The sequence below is a fragment of the Pristis pectinata genome, chromosome 34, assembly GCF_009764475.1.
Source record: "Pristis pectinata isolate sPriPec2 chromosome 34, sPriPec2.1.pri, whole genome shotgun sequence".
NCBI classification, from domain to species: domain Eukaryota; kingdom Metazoa; phylum Chordata; class Chondrichthyes; order Rhinopristiformes; family Pristidae; genus Pristis; species Pristis pectinata.
The window spans coordinates 3,091,921-3,114,061 of NC_067438.1; the positions used below are offsets into that span (position 1 = coordinate 3,091,921).

General features: G+C 49.0%; 2 protein-coding genes across 2 annotated transcripts in view; both read left to right on the forward strand.

Moving 5' to 3' along the window:
• Nucleotides 1-1,296, forward strand: part of LOC127586086 (tumor necrosis factor-like) — a 4,892-nt gene extending 3,596 nt beyond the window's left edge. The window contains exon 4 of the mRNA XM_052043895.1: nucleotides 864-1,296. Within this exon, the coding sequence (XP_051899855.1) occupies nucleotides 864-1,273 (410 nt within the window). The 3' untranslated portion in view covers nucleotides 1,274-1,296. The remainder of the gene's footprint in view (nucleotides 1-863) is intronic.
• Nucleotides 1,297-15,572: 14,276 nt separating this feature from the next.
• LOC127586050 (tumor necrosis factor-like) lies at nucleotides 15,573-18,902 on the forward strand. The gene is made up of 4 exons (XM_052043834.1): nucleotides 15,573-15,785; nucleotides 15,924-15,975; nucleotides 16,612-16,677; nucleotides 17,628-18,902. The coding sequence occupies exons 1-4, from the start codon at nucleotides 15,612-15,614 to the stop codon at nucleotides 18,038-18,040; spliced, it is 705 nt and encodes a 234-aa protein (XP_051899794.1). The 5' UTR covers nucleotides 15,573-15,611; the 3' UTR covers nucleotides 18,041-18,902.
• The last annotated feature ends 3,239 nt before the right edge of the window (nucleotides 18,903-22,141 follow it).

A 22,141-nucleotide genomic window follows, 5' to 3' on the forward strand; every position in this document is an offset into this window, starting at 1 on the left:
GGGGAATGTACAACGCCGAAGGTCGTTCAGCCTGTTGTGGCTGCGCTGGTTAGGAAAGAGATCCCCACCTTCCAGTAGACTCCCTGGGTCATGGCGCTTCACGTTGACACCCAGATACAAGCAGGGGCGTGATGAGGGGTTCTGCAGGCAGTTCCAGAACCCTGTCACCTTGGAGCGGACCAGTGGCTCAGCAGGTAGAGCCACCGCCTCACAGCTCCGGAGACCCGAGTTCGATCCCGATCTCCGGCGCTCTCCGTGTGTGGAGTTTGCACCTTCTCCCCGTGACCGCGTGGGTTCCCACCCCCACCGGGTGTTCCGGTTTCTTCCCACATCCCAAAGACAGGTGGGGTCAGTGGGTTAATTGGCCGCTGTAAGTTGCCCCCCAGTGTGGGGGTGAGGGGTAGAATCCTGGAGGAGTTGCTGGGAATGTTGGGAGAAAGGGATTAGTAGGAACAGGTGCTTAATGGTTGCATGGACGTTTGGAGTGAATTCACATTATTGTCACACATGTACAGAGATAGGTGACGTACCCCCTGTAGGTGCGGGTGAAATACCCCCTGTTTGTACAGGTGAAGCACTGTTTGTCAGTACAGGTGAAGTACTGTAGGTACAGGTAAAGTGCTCCCCATAGGTACAGGTGAAGCACTGCCTGTAAGTACAGGTGAACCACTATAGGCACAGGTGAAGCACACTCTGCAGGTACAGGTGAACCACGTAGGTACAGGTGAAGCACATTCTGGCTTCCCTCTCCAATGCCCGGTAATGAAGACTCAGTGTGACAATGGCGGGTGAACAGTCCCGTGCTGAGACACCGCCCTCCCCTCCACGAGTGTCGCCTCCAACCTCTCTCTCCTCCCTCGCAGCCTCCCCAAACTCCCAAGGAAAGAAGAGGGTGACCTGGAGGAAACGGGGACCCCTGCCAGCAGGCGTGGGGTTCAAGGGCAACGGTCTGGTTGTCAGGACGCCGGGCCGCTACTTCATCTACAGCCAGGTGTCCTTCTACAGCCGGGGCTGCGGGGACAGGCCCGTCTTCCTCAGCCACCAGCTGCAGCGGCTCTCCTCCAGCTACCAGGGCCGGCAGACCCTGCTCAGCTCACTGACGTCCACCTGCCAGCACACCCAGCGTGGCGAGACCTGGTTCGAGGCTTCCTACCACGGCGCCGCCTTTGAGTTGTCTGCGGGAGACCAGATATTCTCCGCGGTCAGCCCCAACTCCGTGGCCTTCGTCAACAGAGAGGCGGAGAGGACCTACTTCGGACTGTTCGCTCTGTGAGGAGAGATCTCCGAGACCAGCCCCCCGCGGAGTCTTGGCGATTGGGTCGGTGGGGGGGTGGGGAGACGAGGAACTCAAGGGGGGGTGGGGGCTGATGCAGGAGGTGGGGGAGGAGGAAGCCCCCAATGAGCAGGGCTGGCGGAAGGGTGAGTTGGTGTTGCCCCTCACCTGGGGTCATTAAGACCACGGATTCGGGTGCCCGTTCACAAGACTGTGTTTGTCCCTCGGGCCACCAGACATTCCTTACGGGACCCTCCCTGGACCAATTCCTCTCCAGAGGAATCAGAGAGCCCAGAACTGCTCAGGGAGCAGAGAAGGGCTGAAAGGAGGTTCAACGGGGCTTCCTGTTAACAGACACAGCTACATATGGAAGTTGTGGGCATGCTATGTTGGTGCTGGAAGCGTGGCGACACTTGCAGGCTGCCCCCAGAACACTCTACACAGAAGATGAATTTAACTGTGTGTTTTGATGTACATGTGACTAATAAAGATATCTTATCTTATCTTATCTTATCTTATCTTATCTTATCTTATCTTATCTTATCTTATCTTATCTTATCTTAAGGGTCCATAATTTGTGGGGTTGTGGGGGCAGATACACTGGGGAGATTTAAGGGACTCTCAGATAGACACAGGAATGATAGAGAAATTGGGGGTTATGTGGGAGGGAAGGGTTAGATAGATCTTAGAGCAGGATAAAATGTTGGCACAACATTGTGGGCCGAAGGGCATGTACTGTGCTGTAATGTTCTGTGTTCTATGTTCTAATCAGAGGACATGGAAATAAACTGATTGGTAGAGTTCATACGAGCAAAGGAAGTCACTCGGCCCATCGAGTTCCTTCCTGGTAGAGGAATTCCATCGGTCTCTCCCCAGAGCCCACAAACCAAACTCCCTCAGAGGCCCCCTCTCATTCACAGTTAAAAGCCCTGATTGAGTCTTCCTCAAACCCTCACAGGGAGTGAGTTCCAGATCACCACTGCCCTATCGGTAAAAATATTCTCCCCAAATCCCACCCCGTGGGTCTTGAACCATTCGCCAAGGGAACAACTTCTGTCACGAACCAGCAACAAAAGAAACACACTGAGCATGATTTAGTGTTAAAAACTATTTTATTAATCACTACTTATGATAATACGTAAAATAAAAGTAAAAATGTTAGTATGTTAGAATTCAAGAATGTTAAACCTCGAACGTTAACCCCAAAACTAAACTCTTCGTGTGTGTGTGTGTGTGTGACAAAGTCCAAAACTCCCAGTTCCTGAATGGTTCTTAAAGTTCAGTTCCGCAAGCCATAAGGTGAAACATGAGCAAGGGCTTCTTCAACAACCACCGTTGTCTGAAGATAAGATGTAGATGTAGAAAAACATAGAGAGAGTACATACGAAATCCAAATGTTCCACGATGGAACCCAAACGACACTTCAGTGTTTACTCGGTAGTGACTTCCTCACCCCGAAAAGCATCCGAACCGTGGTCGTCCACACACAAATACCTGTTTCCTTCTACAGGTCAGCAACAAAGTGAACTCCACCGGATTACTTCCAACTTCCATACATGGATTTCAGTGGCAAACACAGTTATTGTTTCTCATCCATCGATAGAGAAAACAAGCAGGCTGGTGTCTCTCTCCCTTCTCTCTCTCTCTCCTTCTTCTTCTGACTTCTTCAACAACGTCATTACGTCCTTTATCTTCTATTGACATAAGCACGCCCCACACACACACACACACACACTCTCTATCTTAAAGGGACTGTCACTGAGTCCGTAACACCTCCCTCTGCTCCACCCCTCTCTGAACCACTCACGGCTTCCATCAAAGATCCTCTCAACTTCCCTCTGCTCCAAGGTGGACGTCCAGTCCAACTCTGGAGCTGAAACCTCTGGTCCCAGATCCTTGCCAGGGGGGAAAAATGGGAAATCTTTTCCGGGATGGAGATGGACAAGTACATCTGGTGCGGCTGCAATTGGATGACCACATCTGCCCGGGGGTGGAGGGAGGCTGATCCAAGATCAGAAAAAGGAATTGGATGAAGTTTGTGGAGAGTTGGGGAAGGAGCAAGGAGCCGAGCTAACTGGGCTGGTCTCCCAAAGGGCCAGACCAGACGATGGGCTGAATGTCCTCCCCCGTGCTGTGTAATCCTATAGTTCAGGAAGATCCCACACCAAAGTGGTGCGGTGGGTAGAGCTGCTCCCTCACAGCTCCAGCGACCCGGGTTCGATCACGATCTCCGGCGCTGTCCGTAAGGAGTTTGCACGTTCTCCCAGTGGCCGTGTGGGTTTCCCCCCAGGGGGCTCCGGTTCCCTCCCACATCCCAATGACCTCTGCAGGGTCATTGGGTTCATTGGTCACTGTAAGTTGTCCCCAGTGTGCGTGTGAGGGGCAGAATCCAGGGGGGTTTGATGGAATAGTGGGGAAAAAGAAAATGGGATTAATGTAGCATGAAAGTAAATGGGTGGTTGATGGTCAGTACAGATTTGGTGGGCTGAAGGGCCTCCTTCCATGTTGTAAAGCTCTAGGACTCTATGACACTCTCTAATTAGGTCACAACTGATCTTTTAACTCAGCACCACTTCCCCCTGTTATCACTGGATTGCCTTAACATCCAAAAATAGCAGGTGAAGCAAGGCAGGCACGGTAGTGTAGCGGTTAGCGTAACGCTATTACAGCGCCAGCGACCCGGATTCAATTCCGGCCGCTGTCTGTAAGGAGTTTGTACGTTCTCCCCGTGTCTGCGTGGGTTTCCTCTGGGTGCTCTGGTTCCCTCCCATATTCCAAAGACATACGGGTTAGGAAGTTGTGGGCATGCTACGTTGGCGCCGGAAGCGTGGCGACACTTGCGGGCTGCCCCCAGAACACGCTACGCAAAAGATGCATTTCACTTTGTGGTTCGATGTACATGTGACTAATAAAGATATCTTATCTTATCTTAAATCTATCAATTTACTCAGCAACGGAATCTCCACAGCTGCCTAGGAAGGAGAATTTGAAAAGCTTCACCATCCTCTGTCTGAAGCAACTTTCCCATCTCAGTCCCATCTTGTGACTGTGACCCCTGCTTATTGAGTCACAGAGTCATACAGCACAGAAACAGGCCCTTTGGCTCAACTTGTCCATGCTAACCAAGATGCCGATTGAAGCCAGTCCCATTTGCTTGCGTTTGGCCTATGTCCCTCGAAACCTTTCCTACCCATGTACCTCAGAGACACAAGAAATTCTGCAGATGCCAGAATCTGGAGCAACACACACAAAGTGCTAGAGGAACTCAGCAGGTCAGGTAGCATCTATGGAGGGAAATAAACAGTCGATGTTTCGGGACGAGACCCTTCATCAGGACTCTCCATAGATGCTGCTTGACTTGCTGAGTTCCTCCTGCACTTTTTGTGTGTGTTGCTACGCATGTACCTGTCTAAGCACCTTGTAAATGTTAATGTACCTGCCTCAACCACTTCCTTTGGTAGTTCATTCCATAAACGGACCACCCTCTGGGTGAAAAAGTCACCCCTCAGCTTTCTATTAAATCTCTCCCCTCCCACCTTAAACCTACGCTGTCTAGTTTTTGGTTCCCCAACCCCGGAAAAAGTACTGCATGCATTCACCCTGTCTATCCCCCTCATTATTTTACACACCTCTATAAGGTCACCCCGCATTCTCCTACGCTCCAGTGAACAAAGTCCCCACCTGCTCAACCTCTCTCCGTAACTCAGTCCCTCGAGTCCCAGCAACATCCTCGTAAATCTCCTCTGCACCCTTTTTAGGTTCAAGCCGACCCTGCCAGGGGAAATGCCATCTCCACCTCCATCATGGAAGTCCCATAAGTTCATCTGTTTCAGTGAAATTATCTCTGGAACTCAAGAAAACCCCATTCTCCTCTTGAGGTTTTTTCTAACAATCTACCCACCACGTTGCCGTCAAACTTTAATACATCGTCAGTTAGGATTTCAAGCTCTGGGCATTCAAGTCAAGCCCTGTAGCAGTGTAGTGTTACCTCCTGGAGACCTTGCAATCAAACGTTTCTCTGCTGGCTGCATTCTCTTTTCGGAGTCAGGAAGTTTTGTGCAGAATTCTGCTGACAGTATCTTTTACACAAGTCATGAATTCTGCAGGTTAACCACCAGAGTGGAGCAGAAAAGAATTGAATGTAAAATGTGTCAACTGAATGCTAAAGATAGGGTGCAGAGGAAACTGCACCTTGCAAAGAGCGTTCCAGATAACTATGACATAGCTATGTGTCATGTTAAAGCACCATTCTTTCTCCAAATATATCTTCAGGAAACAAAAAAACTGCAATTCATGAGACTTTTATTGATCCAATTTCTCGCTGATGCCCCGAAGGTTCGAAGGCCGAAGAGTCTCACTACTCAGCGGTCCAGTGGCACATCAGGTAGAGTCGCTACCTCACAGCGTCAGAGACCCGGGTTCAATCCTACCCTCAGGCACTGCCTGTGTGGAGTTTGCACGTTCTCCCTGTGACTACATGGGTTTCCCAAAGACGTGCGGGTCGGTAGGTTAATTGCCCCCAGTGTGTGGGTGAGGGGCAGAATCTGGGAGGGATTTGATGAGAATGTGGGGGGGGGGGGGCTGATTTATGTAGGATTGGTGTTAATGGATGGTTGATGGTTAGCACAGACTCGGTGGGCTGAAGGGCCTGTTTCTGTGCTCTAATTGCCTCTCGAGTCTACATGAGGGCTAGAATTTGGGGGAAGTTGATGGGAATAGGTTACAGGGAAAGTTAGTGAGGGAGTGAGATTGCTAGTATAGACTTAATGGGCCAAGTGGCTTCCTTCCACATTGGATGGGTACAACAGACTCTGTGGAGGTACAGCTGTGGGTAAACACTGCCCTGCCTCCTCGAAGCCGACAGGCCCTGAGTGGTCCCATCAGGAGATCATTGGACACCGGCTGATTGCTGCTAAACTACAAGGCACGGTCAGACAGACATGAACTGCGCCTCTTTCGCTCTCCAGTGGCCAGATCCGCCTTGGGTGGGCGGTAAACCCGAACCTTCCACACCACCCTGTGGCCAATCACAGGCTAATTCCCACAAAGCTGAATCCATAGCATGGAAACAGGCCCTTTAGCCCAACTCATCCATGCTGACCAAGGTGCCCACTTAAGCCAGTCCCATTTGCCCGTGTTTGGGCCGTATCCCTCTAAACCTTTCCTATCCATGTACCTGTCCAAATCCCTTTAAAATGTTGTTATTGTACCTGCCTCAACCACTTCCTCTGGCAGCTCGTTCCATATACCCACCACCCTCTGCATGAAGAAGTTGCCTCTTTTAAATCTTTCCTCTCTCCCCTTAAACCTGTGCCTTCTGGTTTTTAGTTCCCCTACTCTGGGAAAAGGACTTTGTGCATTCACCCTGTCTGTGCCCCTCAGGATTTTATCCACCTCTGTAATATCACCCTGTCATCTCCTACGTTCCGAGGAATAATTTCCTCGCCTGGCCGAGCTCTCCCTGTGAGTCAGGCCCTCAAGTCCTGGCAACGTCCTCGTAAATCAGTCGGAAGGTAATTGTCCCTCTTGAGATGTGCAGTGACCGGTAGATGCCCCACTTTCAGCTCTGTGAATGCTCTCACTTGACATGGTAAAACCATCAGATCTGAATGGTCATGTCACAAGGCTGATCACAAGCCAACTCCCACATGGCACAACCCAAGGTCACTCAGAGAGTAACCATTTCTCTTTCACTATACCGTGGCCAGTAACACTCCAAAGCCAGGAATAAAATGATTCTCTTTATTTTTTTAGTACAGTTTGTATTTGGGCCTGTGATTTGATGTGGCACTTTGGATTGTACTTGGAGTGTATAGTTCTGTATTCTTACTACACCTTCTTCAGTGAACATTTAAGCTGTTTGTTGAATTCTGTATGTAGAGTGTTGGCCCTCAATGAGAGCTCATAATATTCATGGGAATAAAGTACGGTGGCAGACTGAGTCCTGCCTCTTATTCCCACAGCCCGAGTGTATTTGAGCATAGAGGAGTCACAGTGTGGTGGAAGGGTGGCGACAGACTCTGGTGATTCCAATGTGCTTGAATCTGTTCTGAAAATGAACAAGTGAGAAAGAGAAGTGGTGAGACGGGACCTGGAATTGGGAGAAACTGTTGGTGTCAGAGCAATACTAGGCAAGGAGAATGAGACACACACAGTGAGATTCAATGCTGGGCACAGTGAGTGAGGATGAATGTGAGACTGAGAGACTCAGGGAGTAGGGTACGGTGAGTGTGTCAGTGAGTGTGATAGAGAGTTGGGTCTGGTGAGTGTGTCAGTGAGTGTGATAGAGAGTGGGGTACAGTGAGTGTGTCAGTGAGTGTGATAGAGAGTGGGGTCTGGTGAGTGTGTCAGTGAGTGTGATAGACAGTGGGGTATGGTGAGTGTGCCAGTGAGTGTGATAGAGAGTGGGGTACGGTGAACGTGTCAGTGAGTGTGATAGAGAGTGGGGTACGGTGAGTGTGTCAGTGAACGCGATAGAGAGTGGGGTACGGGGAGTGTGTCAGTGAGTGCGATAGAGAGTGGGGTATGGTGAACGTGTCAGTGAGTGTGATAGAGAGTGGGGTACGGTGAGTGTGTCAGTGAGCGCGATAGAGAGTGGGGTACGGTGAGTGTGTCAGTGAGTGTGATAGAGTGTGGGGTACAGTGAGTGTGTCAGTGAGTGCGATAGAGAGTGGGGTACGGTGAGTGTGTCAGTGAGTGTGATAGAGAGTGGGGTACAGTGAGTGTGTCAGTGAGTGTGAGAGAGAGCGGGTCTGGTGAGTGTGTCAGTGAGTTTGATAGAGTGTGGGGCACGGTGAGTGTGTCAGTGAGTGCGATAGAGAGTGGGGTACGGTGAGTGTGTCAGTGAGGGCGATAGAGAGTGGGGTACGGTGAGTGTGTCAGTGAGTGTGATAGAGAGTGGGGTACGGTGAGTGTGTCAGTGAGTGTGATAGAGAGTGGGTTATGGCGAGTGTGTGTCAGTGAGTGAGTGTGAAAGTATGAAGCACAGTGAGTGTGAAAGAGTGTGAGAGAGTGAATGGGATAAAGAGAGAGTGAGATACAGTGAGTGAGACACAGTGAGTGTGATACAGAGTGAGTGAAATAGAGTGAGTGTGGTAGTGAGTGAGAAAGAGAGAGAGTGAGACAGAGTGAGACAGTGAGTGGGAACAAGTGAGTTATGGTGAGGGGGTACAGTGAGTGAGACACTGAGTGTGAAAGAGTGAGTGTGATGGAGATTCGGTGAGTGTGATCCCATCAGTGAGACACACTGATTGAGCGACAGTGAGATCCAGTGAAGGTGATGCAGTGAATTACAGTCATTGACAGTGAGTGTAGAAAACACACAACAGTGAGGAGGAGAACTATCATGTGTGAAGCAGTGACAGAGGAAGCGTAGTGAGAAACAAGGTCAACATTTGTCCGATCATAAGCAATAACTGCACCGTTTGCCAGTACAAGTAAACTCCACAGCAGTTGAAGGAATCTAATATTAGACCCAGCAGCTCTACTTTGTTAGGAGTTTGAGGGGATTCAATATGTCACCAAACACTCTTACATGTTTCTACAGATGTACGGTGGAGGGCATTCTGACTGGTTGTGTCACCACCTGGTACGGAGGCTCCAATGCACAGGATCGCAAGAGGCTGCAGAGGGTTGTAGACTCAGCCAGTTCCATCATGACACAACCCTCCCCACCATCGAGGACATCTTCAAGAGGCGGTGCCCCAAGAAGGTGCCATCCATCACTAAGGACCCTCACCACCCGGGACATGCCCTCTTCTCATTACCACCATCGGGGAGGAGGTACAGGAGCCTTAATACCCACACTCAACGAATCAGGAACAGCTTCTTCCTCTCCGCCGTCAGATTCCTGAACAGTCCATGAACCCATGAACACTACCTCATTATTCCTTTTTGTTTTGAACTATTTATTTATTTTTTAATTTATAGTAATTTGTATGCCTTTGCACTGTACTGCTGCTTCAAAGCAACAAATTTCATGTCACTTAATTCAGTGATAATAAATTTAATTCTGATTCTGAACGCCACAAGTCAAAGCTAAATTTATCACCTGCTCAGAGCATGTGACGCAAGGCAAATTTCGACCCATGAGAGAGAGAAACATGGCGAAAGGGGAAGAGAAACAGAGGAAGAGTCACTGAAAATCAAAAACTTGCAGTGAAATCCAAAACGAAAACAGAAATGCTGGGAACACCCAGCAAGTCAGGCAGTATCTGTGGGGGGAGAAACAAGCGTCAATGTTTCAGGCTGAAGGCCCTTCACCAGATGGAAGGAAACAAGTTTGTTTTAAATTGCAGGGAGGGTGGAGGGGGTGGGGTTTGGATGGATAGGACAAAGGAAATGTCTCTCATGGGAGGAGACAAGGATTGCGAAGGTGATTCTGCTGTGTGTGGCTGATGCAATAGGTGGTAATGCAGGTCTGAGCTGTGGGTGAGACCTAAACCCAAGAGGGAAACATTGGGAATGCCCAGCAGTTAATATTACAGATCCGTTCCCTTACAGCAGAACTGATTGGTGCTGAGAAGAACAGGGAAAGCAAGATATCTGTTGAATCCAGCACTTGAGTCCTACAGGCTGCAGACAGAAGATGAGGTGCTGTTCCTCAAGCTTACAGCATGGAAACAGGCCCTTCAGCCCAACTCGTCCATGCGCTGGACTCCACCAGAGTACTGGGTGCAGTTCGGTTTGCCCCTATTACAGGAAGAATGGGGAGGGTGCAGAAGAGGTTCCCCAGGATGCTGCCTGGATTAGGAGGGGTTGGGCAAACTTGTGTTGTCTTCTCCGGGAGGCTGAGGGGAGACCTGATCGGTCTATAAAATTATGGGAGGCACAGATAGGGTGGAGAGTCAAGGTCTTTTTCTCTGGATGGAAATGTCAAATACTGGAGGTCAGAGGTTTCAGGGGAGTGGGGGGAAGTTTAAAGATTTACGAGGCACATTTTTTTACACAGAGAGAGGTAGGTCCCTGAAATGTGCTGCATGGTTTATACAGATACAACAGCAGTATTTAAGATGCATTTAGACAGACACTTAAACAGGCAGGGAACGGGAGTATATATAGACTGTGTGCTGGAAAATGTGTCCTTTAAATTGGCATCATGGTCAGCACAAACATGGTGGGCCGAAGGGTCTGTTCTGTGCTGTGCTGTTCTGTTTTCTATCAGATGCAGTCTCACCAGAGCCCTGTGTTTCATTGGGATGTCTTTATTCTTGAAATCGCTTCCTCTTGCAATAAAGCAAAACTTGCTTTCTCTTCCTGCATTACTTTTTCTGTTTTTACTACCAACTGGATGACCTCAGATCCTTCCACATTGTTTTCCATCTGCCGTATCCTTGCCCATTCAGTCAGCCAGTCGATATCCTCCTGAAGCCCCTCTGGTTCTTCCTCACAACCCCGGAACAAACTTGGATCAAAAAATCAAAAGTCGAGTTAATTGTCATCTGCACAAGTCCATGTGTGCACAGGTGCAATGAAAAACTTACTTGCAGCAGCTTCACAGGCACAGAGCATCAGATAAGCAGCATTCACAAGAAAAACATAAATTAAACATAAATTATACCCACTTTTTATGATAAAGATCACACTTAGAACAAAAAAAGTCCATTTTAGTGCAAAGTGATCAAAGTTTTCATAGTGCTCCTAAACTGTAGTGATTAGGGTTGTGCCAGTCGGTTCAAGAACCGAATGATTTAAGGGAAGTAGCTGTTCCTGAATCTGGTGGTGTGGGACTTCAGGCTGCTGTACCTCCTGCCAGATGGGAGCTGCGAGAAGATGGCACAGCCCGGATGGTCAGGATCTCTGATGATGGATGTTGGATATATTACAGATGAAGGGTCCCAAACCAAAACGTCGACTGTCTGTTCCTCTCTACTGATGGTGCCTGACTCGCTGCTTTTTGCCTGTTGTTTTGGATGCATTACACTTGTTCCAAATCAGATGATGAACTACTGAAGCCTCAGCACTTCACTAGACACAGCTTCCCAGTCTGAAAATAACTTCTTTATTCCCACTCCCTGTTTTCCGTCCGATGCCCAGAACTCATTCCACACCAATGAATTACTCCCAATACTGAGCGCTCGACTTTTGTTTACGAACCCCTTGTTTCGCAACTTAACAAAGACCTTCTGAAAACCCAAATACACAGCAGCCGGTGCTTCCCCTGCTAGTTATAATCTGTGAACCTCTAAAAAACTTATCAAATGCATTTTCACTTTCATGACTCCATGTTGACTTTGCTAATCAGACGATTATTTTCTAAATCTTCCGTTACCACTTCCTTAATAATAGTTTCTAACATTTCCTCTACTACTGATGTCAGATTAGCTGGTCTGTAGTTCCCCAGATTTTTTCTCCCTCCCCCCACCGCACTCGCCCCCCCCCACCCCCCCGTTCCCTTTCCAAACCAGTGGGTTACATTTGTTCCTCCTCAGTCCACAATGGATCTCTGGAGTTTTGAAAGATAACAAGAGGTAATTCCTTTATCTCCATGGTCTCCCCTTGAGAACCTTGAGAAGCTGGCTCATCTGCTCATGGAGACTTATTGGCTTTCAATCCCTTTAATTTGTCCATTTCTTTGTTTTTCCTGATACTAATTTCCTTCAGCTCTGCATTCCCTCCAGACCTGACGTTTGGGACGTTTTCTGGGAGATGGATGAAAATTCCACGTTTATTTTTCTCCCCAGTTCTTTATTCCCACTGCAATTTCTTCTGCAACAACACACAATCTGCCGGAGGAACTCAGCGGGTCGAGCAGCATCTGTGGGGGGAGAAGGAACTGTCGATGTTTTGAGTTGGGACCCTGCTTGAGTGGAGAGGGGGAGGTGGCCGGTGCACAGAGGAGAGGGGGAGCAGTGAGACAGGGGTCTGAGGTGACTGGTGGACTGAGCAGGGGTGAAAGATAAGATAAGATAAGATCTCTTTATTAGCCACATGTACATCGAAACTCACTGTGAAATGCATCTTTTGCGTAGAGTGTTCTGGGGGCAGCCCACAAGTGTTGCCACGCTTCTGGTGCCAACGTAGCACGCCCACAGCTTCCTAACTCGTACTTCTTTGGAATGTGGGAGGAAACCCATGCAGACACGGGGAGAACGTACAAACTCCTCACAGACAGCGGCCGGAATTGAACCCGGGTCTCTCATGCTGTAAAGTGCAGACATGTTGCAGCAGGTAGGGGAGGAGAGCAAGGGTGGAGTTGGGAGACAGTGGCAGGTGATGGAGGCAGACAGAGAGAGAGTAAAAGGCTTGCCTGTGGTCTTCCACCCCTCCTCAGTCCACCAGTCACCTCAGGCTCCTATCTCACCACTCCCCCTCTCCTCTGTATACTGGCCATCTCCCCTCCCCACTCAAGCAGGGTTCCAACTCAAAACATCGACAGTTCCTTCCCCCCCACAGATGCTGCTCGACCCGCTGAGTTCTTCCAGCAGATTGTGTGTTGCCCCATATTCCAGCATCTGGAATCTCTTGTGTCTCTGTAATTTCTTCTGCCTCCATCTGCAAGGCACCAATAATAACCTCTGGTCATCTTTTTCCTTCTTACACATCTGTATAAGTTTTTGCGGCCTGCTTTCATATTACTGAATACATTACTCCCGAGATCGACTTTCCTTGGACAGTTTATTGGTCCTTGTTTCCCGCATTCTGATTTTCTTTCCCATTCCTCAAGCTTCCTGCTCTGTTTGGCAAAACAACTCCACTTAGTCTCAGCGGGACTACTTTTCCAACTGGGTTTTGTGCCTTAATGAGCCGTGTATTGATTGTATACTGATAATAATCATCCTCTAAGTGTCAACTATTGCTTGTTTCCTGTTTTAACATCTAGTTCTCCAATCTACCATAGCCATCTCGCATCGTATACCAATGAAGCTTGTTTTTTATAGATCTAAGATCCCAGTATGAGGTTGAACTTAATTACTTTTGATCTTTATAGAAAATTCCACCATATTCTGCTTGGTCTCCCCCAACCCCATTTAATCATCAGATCATTCACTAAACTGGCACAATACCAGATCTCTAATCACAAGTCCCCTCATTAGTTCCTCAACAAACTGATTTCGGGAAACCAACAGTTAACACCGTCAATGAACCTGTCCTCCAGGTCGAGCCCCTGCCTCACAGCTCTGGCGACCGAGGTTCGACCCTGGCCTCGGGTGCTGTCTGTGTGGGATTCTGCACGGTCTCTCTGTGACTGTGTGAGTTTCCCCCGGGTGCTCCGGTTTCCTCCCACATCCCTAAGATGTGCTGGTTGGGAAGTTAACTGACCACGAGTGCGTCGGTGAGTGTTAGAATCTGCGCAGTGAGAATATGGGGACAATCAAATGGGTTAGTGTAGGATTAGTGTAAATGGTGTGCTTGATGGCCCGCATGTACTAAGTGGGCTGAAGGGCCTGTTTCCATGCAGTGTGACTCTATTTCTGATGCTTTGGTTTACACAGTCTACATGCAAAGTGTCCTGTGATTACAGTGTTGTCCACATCACATGCACCTCCAACCTCATGACCGATACATTGCAACTACAGACTGGGGCCCTAGAGGTAACTCCCACCACGTTGTTCTGCCCCGTGGGGTCCCTCAGCTCCACCCCAGTTGGTTCTACTTCGAGATTTTCTGACCTGTGATCCTTTTTCTCTTTTGCCCTTCTCCCTTTACTGTCAAGACTGGCACCCCATCCCTGCCACCGCACCCCCCACCCTCCATTCACCTCTTCCAACAGTTAACCGTCCTGGGATACTGACTTCCCAACCTTGCTCACTTTGCAACCACATCACTGTATTAGCCATTGGATTGGGCCCATTTATTTCTGGTAATTCATCTGTATCTCAAATGTCGCGTGCATTCAGATAAGGAGATCTTTATCCTCTGTTCCTGCTCTAATTGGAACTTTCCATGCCCAAATCTTTGGCCTCATGTTCAGAACAGACATTGCGGGCCGAAGGGCCTGTTCCTGTGCTGTACTGTTCTATGTTCTACGTTCCTTCTTGGCAGGTTTGCTCACATTAACCAGTTTCCTACCATACACTCTCCATCCTTTTTCTGTGACCTTCCAAAATCTGGAGCTCATCCCCACTACTTATCTTAAGCCATATCTAGAGCTCTAGTTATATGATTCACTGGGACACTGGTCCCAGCTCGATTCAAGTGAAGTCCATCCCAGTGGAACAGCTCCCCAATGCTCCATTTCTCACACACTGAACTCTACGTCACCAACTCAGCTCTCTGATATATTTAGCCAAAGTTAATTTGCATGTGGTTCAGGTAATAATTTCGATCCTCACAGTTTGGATGCTGATTGCCCACACTCCTACCACTTATGTCACTGGCTCCCACGACAACCAGATCTTTCCCCTCCCACACCATGCCTAACTTGCTGGCCTTCACGACACCAGCGATGCATCACTGCAAGTTCCTCTGGAAATTATTAAATAGGTTGTGTTTCTGCGGTCCTCTTGCCAGCACCCCGCACCCCAAAGCGCCGTACGGCCAATGAAATATCCCCCAAACACAGTCCAAGGGTGAAAGATGGCCGCCATGTTGTGCACAGCAAGATCCCACAAATAACAGGGTAGTGGTGGGGGAAGTGGGCGGTGGGTGTTGAGTGACCAAGTATTCAGTTGTGGCCCTTTAAGGGTCAGGAGGGACACAAGAAGGCGGGAGGAGGAATAGACCACTCGGGCCCTTTAATCCTATCCCACCATTCACTCCCATCATGGCTGATCTGCCCCAGGTCGCCTCTTCTGTGCAGCACATGTCACCCACCCCCCTCATCTTCCCCCAAATTTATTTACCTCCTCTTTAAATACCCTCCAGTGATCCTACCTCCACAATCCCAGCGAGTAAAGAATTCCAGAGATTCACCTGTGTCTGGGGGAATGGGACGCACTCCCTCTGTGTGTGTGTGTGTGTGTGTGTGTGTGTGTGTGTGTGTGTGTGTGTGTGTCCATCAGTGCCCTGGCACCCCCCGGACGTCCAGGCCCCACTACAGTGTGAGTGACGGCCCCAGTGCATGCTGTTGACCCACGGTGCCTGATTAAACCACAGTTTAACGTGCCCCGGGGGACTCTTTTTGTTTGCAAGCGGCGTTTGAACGCACCGTCGAAACGCTGAGTCTGGTCCGCAGATCAGAGAGGAAGCTAGGGGGCGGGCCGGGAGTTACATGGGCAGCGGGGCAAGCCACATTTCCATTCCGCCGAGAGCTTCCCTTTCCGATTACATCACGCCTACCCGTAGGTTATTCCAGAGCCCCCAGCATATATAGAGCGGATCGACTGAGACCCAACAGATACACACACATACACTCGGAGAGAGATACCTCACAGGAGCTTCGACAGATACCGGGATCATGAACCAGGACAAGATACAGATGGACCCTGAGAGCGGGAGAGTGCTGTTGGTCAGGGAGCCGAACAAGAGGACTTGCCTCTGGCAAGCTCTCTGCGCCGTGGCCGTGCTGGGCTTGGTCGCCGTCACCTCTTACCTGCTGCTGTCTCAGATGAGAGTGCTCCCAACGCAACAGGTAGGTGCCCGTGTGTGAGTGTCTTCGGATCGTTGTCCCCCGGCGGACCTCTTGCTTGAAGCGGGTCGGGGTTCGGGTTACCTGGAGGTCTGGGGTTCACTTCACCTTCTCATCCGCCGCTGTTTCCTTTGCTTACAGGACGAGTCAGGGGGCTCGGAGCCGGCAGCGGAGAGGTTCAAGGCCAGCAACGGTAAGTGTCCCCTCCACGGGCAGTCTCCCCCCTACCTCCTTGCCCCTCACACTCTCGCTGAGTGCCGTCTCTCTCGCCCTGTCTCTCGCTTTCTCTTTTTCTCTCTTGCCGTCTCCCGCTCTCTCCGTCTCCCGCTCTCTAACTCTCTTGCCCTCTCTCCCCCCTCTTCTCTCCCTATCTCCTCTTCTCTTCCCCTTCTCTCTCTCTTCTTTCTCCCCTCCCTCGCCCCCTCTTTCTCCTCTTTTTCCCTTTTTTTTACTCTGCTCCCCTTTTCTCCTCTTTTTTCTTTTTTTTACTCTGCTTCTCCCCTTTTCTCTTTTTTCTCTTTTTTTACTCTGCTTCTCCCCTTTTCTCTTTTTTTTACTCTGCTTCTCCCCTTTTCTCCTCTTTTTTTACTCTGCTTCTCCCCTTTTCTCCTCTTTTTTTTACTCTGCTTCTCCCCTTTTCTCCTCTTTTTTTTACTCTGCTTCTCCCCTTTTCTCTTTCTTGCACCCCTCTCTCACTCTCGCTCCTTTCTTGCACCCTCTTCTCTCTCGCTCACTCCTTCGCCCTGTTTCTCCCTCCGTCTGTTTCCTCTCCTCTTGCCCCCTCTTTTTTCCCCTCACCTCCACTCACACTTCCGCTTTCCCCTTCCAGATCTGGAACAGTTCATGAAGCAAGTTGGGGGCGCGGAGAGAGCGAAGATCGCGGCTCACCTCACAGGTAGGAGACTGCTGGCGCCAGCGCTCGGCGGCTGGGAAGGGTGAACAGCAAATCTGGTAGTGCGGCTGGTCGAACCGCTGCCTCACAGTTCCTGAGACAGGGGTTCGATCCCGACCTCCGATGCTGTCTGTGTGGGGAGTTTGCACATTCTCCCCGTGACTGCCCCGGGTTCTCTTGCCCCCCCCCCACCCCGACCCAGGTGCTTCGGTTTCCTCCCACTTCCCACAGAAGTGCGGGCTTGGTGGGTTAATTGTTTTGTAAGTGAGCGGTAGAATCAGGGAGGGGGGGGGTGGGGGAAGATGATGGGAATGTGGGGAGAATAAAATGGGATTGCGTTGGTGTCAATGGTGCTTTGATGCTCAGCACTCACACGATGGGCTGAAGGGCCTGTTGGCATGCTGTATGACATCACTGTGATGCCCCATGCAAGAGAGGACCGGATGAGTGTGCTCTGTGCTGCTGGTGTGGGCTGAGTCCAGTTGGTCGGCCACTGCTGTCCACCTCTCATAGAACATAGAAGACTACAGCACAGTGCAGGCCCTTCGGCCCACAATGTTGTGCCGACGTTTTATCCTGCTCTAAGATCTATCTAACCCTTCCCTCCCACATAGCCCCCTATTTTTCATTCATTCATGTGTCTATCTGAGTCTCTTAAATGCCCCTAATGTATCTGCCCCCACAACTTCTGCTAGCAGTGCGTTCCACGCACCCAACCACTGTGTAAAAAAAAAACAACTTACCCCTGACATCCCCCTTATACCTTCCTCCAATCACCTTAAAATTATGTCCCCTCATGTTAGCCATTGTGGCACTGGGGAAAAGTCTCTGACTGTCCACCTGCAACATTTGGTCCATGCTAGAAAGCTATAACAGACCAAAGGGAGCTCGAGTTGGGAAGGAAAATGTGACTTGAGGCCATCCCATGCTAACGTCCTCCGTCTCTCCCACAGCGTCACCAACCATCAGAGGCAAGGATGTGGTCTGGCAGAAAGACACGGACTCCACCTTCACCGAGGGTGTCGACTTCGAGAACAACGGCCTGGTCATCAAGACCCCCGGCCAGTACTTTGTCTACACCCAGGTGGTGTTTCACGGCAAAGGCTGCCGGAATGAGGCCACCTACCTCAGCCACAACGTCTCCTCGCTCTCTGTCAGCTACCCGGAAGAAAACCTGCTCCTGAAGGCCACCAAGTCGGTCTGCCACTATGGTCCACACCAGCAGCACTGGTACAAGACCTCCTACCAGGGGGCCATCTTCCAGTTTGAGGAGGGAGACCATATCTTCTCCAGGGTCAACGAGATGGTGGTGCGCTATGTGGACAGTGCTCAGGGAAAAACCTTCTTCGGAATATTCGCCTTGTGAGGAACCTGGTGAATGGCAACTGGTCAATGTTTCCAGACTGGAAGGCAGCAAACACTGAATGGGGCATATTGTCCTATAGAGCACGTTCTGGACATTCCATGTCATGTCTGAACTCTCAAGATAAGCTGATTGTTTTCTGTTTTATGGCACGGTATTTATTTTATATTTAAATATGTTTCTCTTATTGAATCAAGTACTCCTCAGGGAGAATATAAGTAGACAACCCCAAGAGGTAACAAGTGAGGTATGGGGTCTGATATTCAGACCATTTAGCTCATGAGGCCAGTTATTGATCCTTGTGGGGTCTGGCCAATGCCTTATAATATCTGTGAGGCATATCTGGTACATCTATGTGGGTTCTAAATGGTTAAGGCTCTGAGCTTCCAGATTGGTGAGAAAACTCAGTCAAACTCCCCACAGTCAACTTGCTTTCCACACTTCCAATCTGACTGGTCACCTTTTTGGGGAGGAAGATGTAACTTTTCTACACTGTGACTGGTTACCACCTCACCAACAAAAAATAATTTATTCTGTGAACAGTATGAATCAGCTCCCACACAAAAGTACCCAGCATTGAATAATTTAGCCTGTTTCGTGTACTGGGTCTTTTTGAATGGGATGTGATCTGCTCGTCACTTAAGTTGAACATTGGGAGCTTTCTGGGTTTCTGGGGAGTTTCAGTGGAGACACCATGTTCTCTCAGCTACCTGAATCACCCACTCACCAATCTGCAGGCAGAGAAATCATTTAGTTTCATCCAGTGACAATTTCTACGCAAAGCATTCCACTGTTCCACATCAGCTGTGGCAGAATATAGGACATATAAAAATATTACATCTGTTTTAAGGATGTCTATAAATGTCAGTGTCTGTCTTGATGTCTCATGCTGGTTTAAGTTTTATTTATTTATTTTATTTGTTATTTATATTATAGTTAATAAAATTATTCTAAGATTGAAATGCTTTTCATTGAATTATTTTATGGTGGTTTCCCTGGGCTGTTGAGGGAGGAAATGATGTGTCTGTTGCCTGGGATTTGGGTGCAGGCTGCAGCAAGGAGAGAAGGGAATCTGGGTGAGGGAAACTGAGGCTCAGGGGGGTGATGTCACCAGCTGAGTAATCCAGAGCCTGGCCTGAAACTCCAGGGACGCGAGTTCAGATCCCACTCTGCCGTGGAATGTAAATACAGTGAAATCAATGATCTGGATATCTTTATAAAAGGTTCACCTTATTAACAGTGACAATGAAATGACCAGGTACATTTAAACACAAACTACCTGATTAATTTCCTTTGGGGAGGAAACCCGCCCTTCTTATCCAATTGTTGCTCCCACCCTAAGGATGTTTAACTGCTTGTGAAACGGGAGAAAAGGATAGTACTGGACAGATGCTCTAACATCAACCCAGGCGCTGCATTAAGATGGGGCAGTTCACTCCCAGTTCTGCTACCTTTGCAAAGTCTCCCTCACAAACCTCTGGGAGCTGGTGCCTGATGAAATCCTGCAAACATATGCAGCCACATCAAATGTGCTCTGCACTCAACGTGGTTGTGATTGATCTGACTAACTACTCTGCCTTCTCATCAGCCCCTTGTCTGTCTGTCCACCTCAGCCTCAACCACTCAAAGATTCCATTTCCGCCGCCCTTGACGAAGAGTCGCAAAGACGCATCATCCTCCGAAGGTGGAAGTTTCTGCTCATTTCTGTCTTAAATGGATGACCCACTACTGTTCAACGGTGACCTTCGATTCTAGATCCTCCCTCTAGAGGAATCAATGTCTCTATATCCATCCTCGAAGACTTCAACGTCACAATCAAGTCCTCCCTCGCTCTTCTAAACTCCCGCATGTACAAGCCCAGCAAGTCCAACCTCTTCTCATAAGATGACCCAGGGATCAGTCTAGTAAACCTTCTCTGAGCTGCTAATGCATTATCCTTCCTTAAGAAGGCCAGTGGTACTTCGGATATGATCTAACTATTCCCTATGGAACTGAATCATAACCTCCCTACTTCTATTTTCCATTCTCCTCCCAAGAAAGGACAACATTTTGTTAGATTTCCTGTCATTTGCTCTGCCCAGCCTTATGTACCAGGATACTTAGTTGCCTCTGTATCTCAGAACTCTGAAACCTCTCATCAAATGTCCTTTTTTAAAATAAAATTCCCTACCAAAATGGATAAATTCATATTTCCCCACAATGTACTCCATTTGCCAGACCTGTGCCACTCACTTAACCTATCTATAATCTCTCTGTAGCCCCCTAATATCCCCTTCACACTTTCTGACCCATCACTGGGCAATCAGCACATTTTTGGAGGCTTCAACCAGGTCATTTATATAAATTGTAAAGATGTTGAGGCCCAACACTAATTCTTACATGGAGTCATAGAGCACTACAGCACAGAAACAGGCCCTTCAGCCCATCCAGTCTATGCCGACTTGATCCTCTGCCTAGTCCTATCTACCGGCACCCGGACCATATCCCTCCAAACCCCTCCCATCTATGTACCTATCCAAACTTCTCTTAAATGTTACAATTGAACCCGCATTGACCACTTCCACTGGCAGTTCGTTCCACATTCACACCACCCTCCGAGTGAAGAGGTTTCCCCTCAGATTACCCTTATATATTTCACCTTTCACCCTTAACCTACGTCCTCTAATTCTAGTGTCACCCAACCTTAGAGGAAAAGCCTGCATGCATTCACCCTATCTATACTCCTCTTAATTTTGTCTACCTCTATAAGACCTCCCCTCATTCTCCTGTGCTCCAGGGAATAAAGTCCTAACCTATTCAACCTTTCCTTGTAACTCAGGTGCTCAAGTCCCGGCAACATCCGTGTAAATTTTCTCTGCTCTCTTTCAAGCTTATTGATATCTTCCCTGTAGGTAAGTGACCAGAACTGCACACAATACTCCAAATTTGGCCTCACCAGCGTCTTGTAAAACTTCAACATAACACCCCAACTCCTGTACTCAGTGCCCTGACTTACGAAGACCAAAGTGTCAAAAGCTCTCTTTATGACCCAATCTGCCTGTGACGCCACTTTCAAGGAATTATGGATCAGTATTCCCAGGTCCCTTTGTTCTACCACACACCTCAGAGCCCTACCATTGACTGTGTAAGTCTTACCCATCTTGTCATCTAAACAAAAGACCTATTTGTGCCTACTTCATGAGTTTATAGCCTGGAATTCAAATTCACGGTCAGAAGTTCTGAGAGAGGCATCAGTTGATTGGGAATCTGAGAGAATGTCTCAGTTAATGGGAATCAGAGAGAGGGAGCAGTGAGTTGGGCATCTCAGACAGCAGATCAACAGATTGGGAATCTGGGAGAAGGATTGCTGGGTTGGAGTCTGCAGGAGGCATTTGTTATTCGAGATCTGTCTGAGATGCTAGGAGATCTCGGTGTAACCCGAAAGTTGCTAGCAGATGCACCTCCTGTCAGAACCAAGCGTGGGAAATGTCTCCTTGGTGGCCATGGGTAAGGGAAGCAGGATGAGGACCAAAATGCCCCCCACAAAGAATTCACCGAGGAAACACAACTGGGTCACACCTTGCGCACGAATGCTCCCCAAAAAGCCCTCAGTTTCTCCTGAAAGGTTATTTCATGACCACATAAACCACAGCTTTCCGGTGAGGGATGGTCTGTGAGGAGCAGGTCCGGTAGACCTGTGACCATTTCTTCCCATGCAGTCTCACCAGTCAATTTTTCTCTTCTCTCTCTTTCCTAGATATCTTACTCAAAGTCAGCACATCCAAATCCCACCATCATGGAAGGAGGCCGTTCAGCCCATCGAGTCTGTGCCAGCTCTCAAAGCAATCCTAGCAACCCTACTCCCTTGTAACCGTTCTCTCTCACATGCCCCTCAACTCCTGGTTCACCTATGTATGCCGGAGGCAATTTACCTTCCAACCCGCACGTCTTTGTGACCTGGGAGGAAACCAGAGCGCCCGGGGTATTCCCACAGGGAGGACATGCAAACTCCACACAGACAGCACCGGAGGTCGGGATCGAACCAGGGTCTCTGGAGCTGTGAGGCAGTGTGGGACTAAACGCTCTACCACCATGCCACCCTTTAGAATCTTTCGTCTGGGAAGT

Coding starts and splice junctions, on each gene's coding strand:
- LOC127586050 (XM_052043834.1), top strand. CDS start 15,612: ATGAACCAGGACAAGATACAGATGGACCCTGAGAGCGGGAGAGTGCTG. Junction 15,976..16,611: donor GAGGTTCAAGGCCAGCAACG/GTAAGTGTCCCC, acceptor TTCCCCTTCCAG/ATCTGGAACAGTTCATGAAG. Junction 16,678..17,627: donor GATCGCGGCTCACCTCACAG/GTAGGAGACTGC, acceptor TCTCTCCCACAG/CGTCACCAACCATCAGAGGC.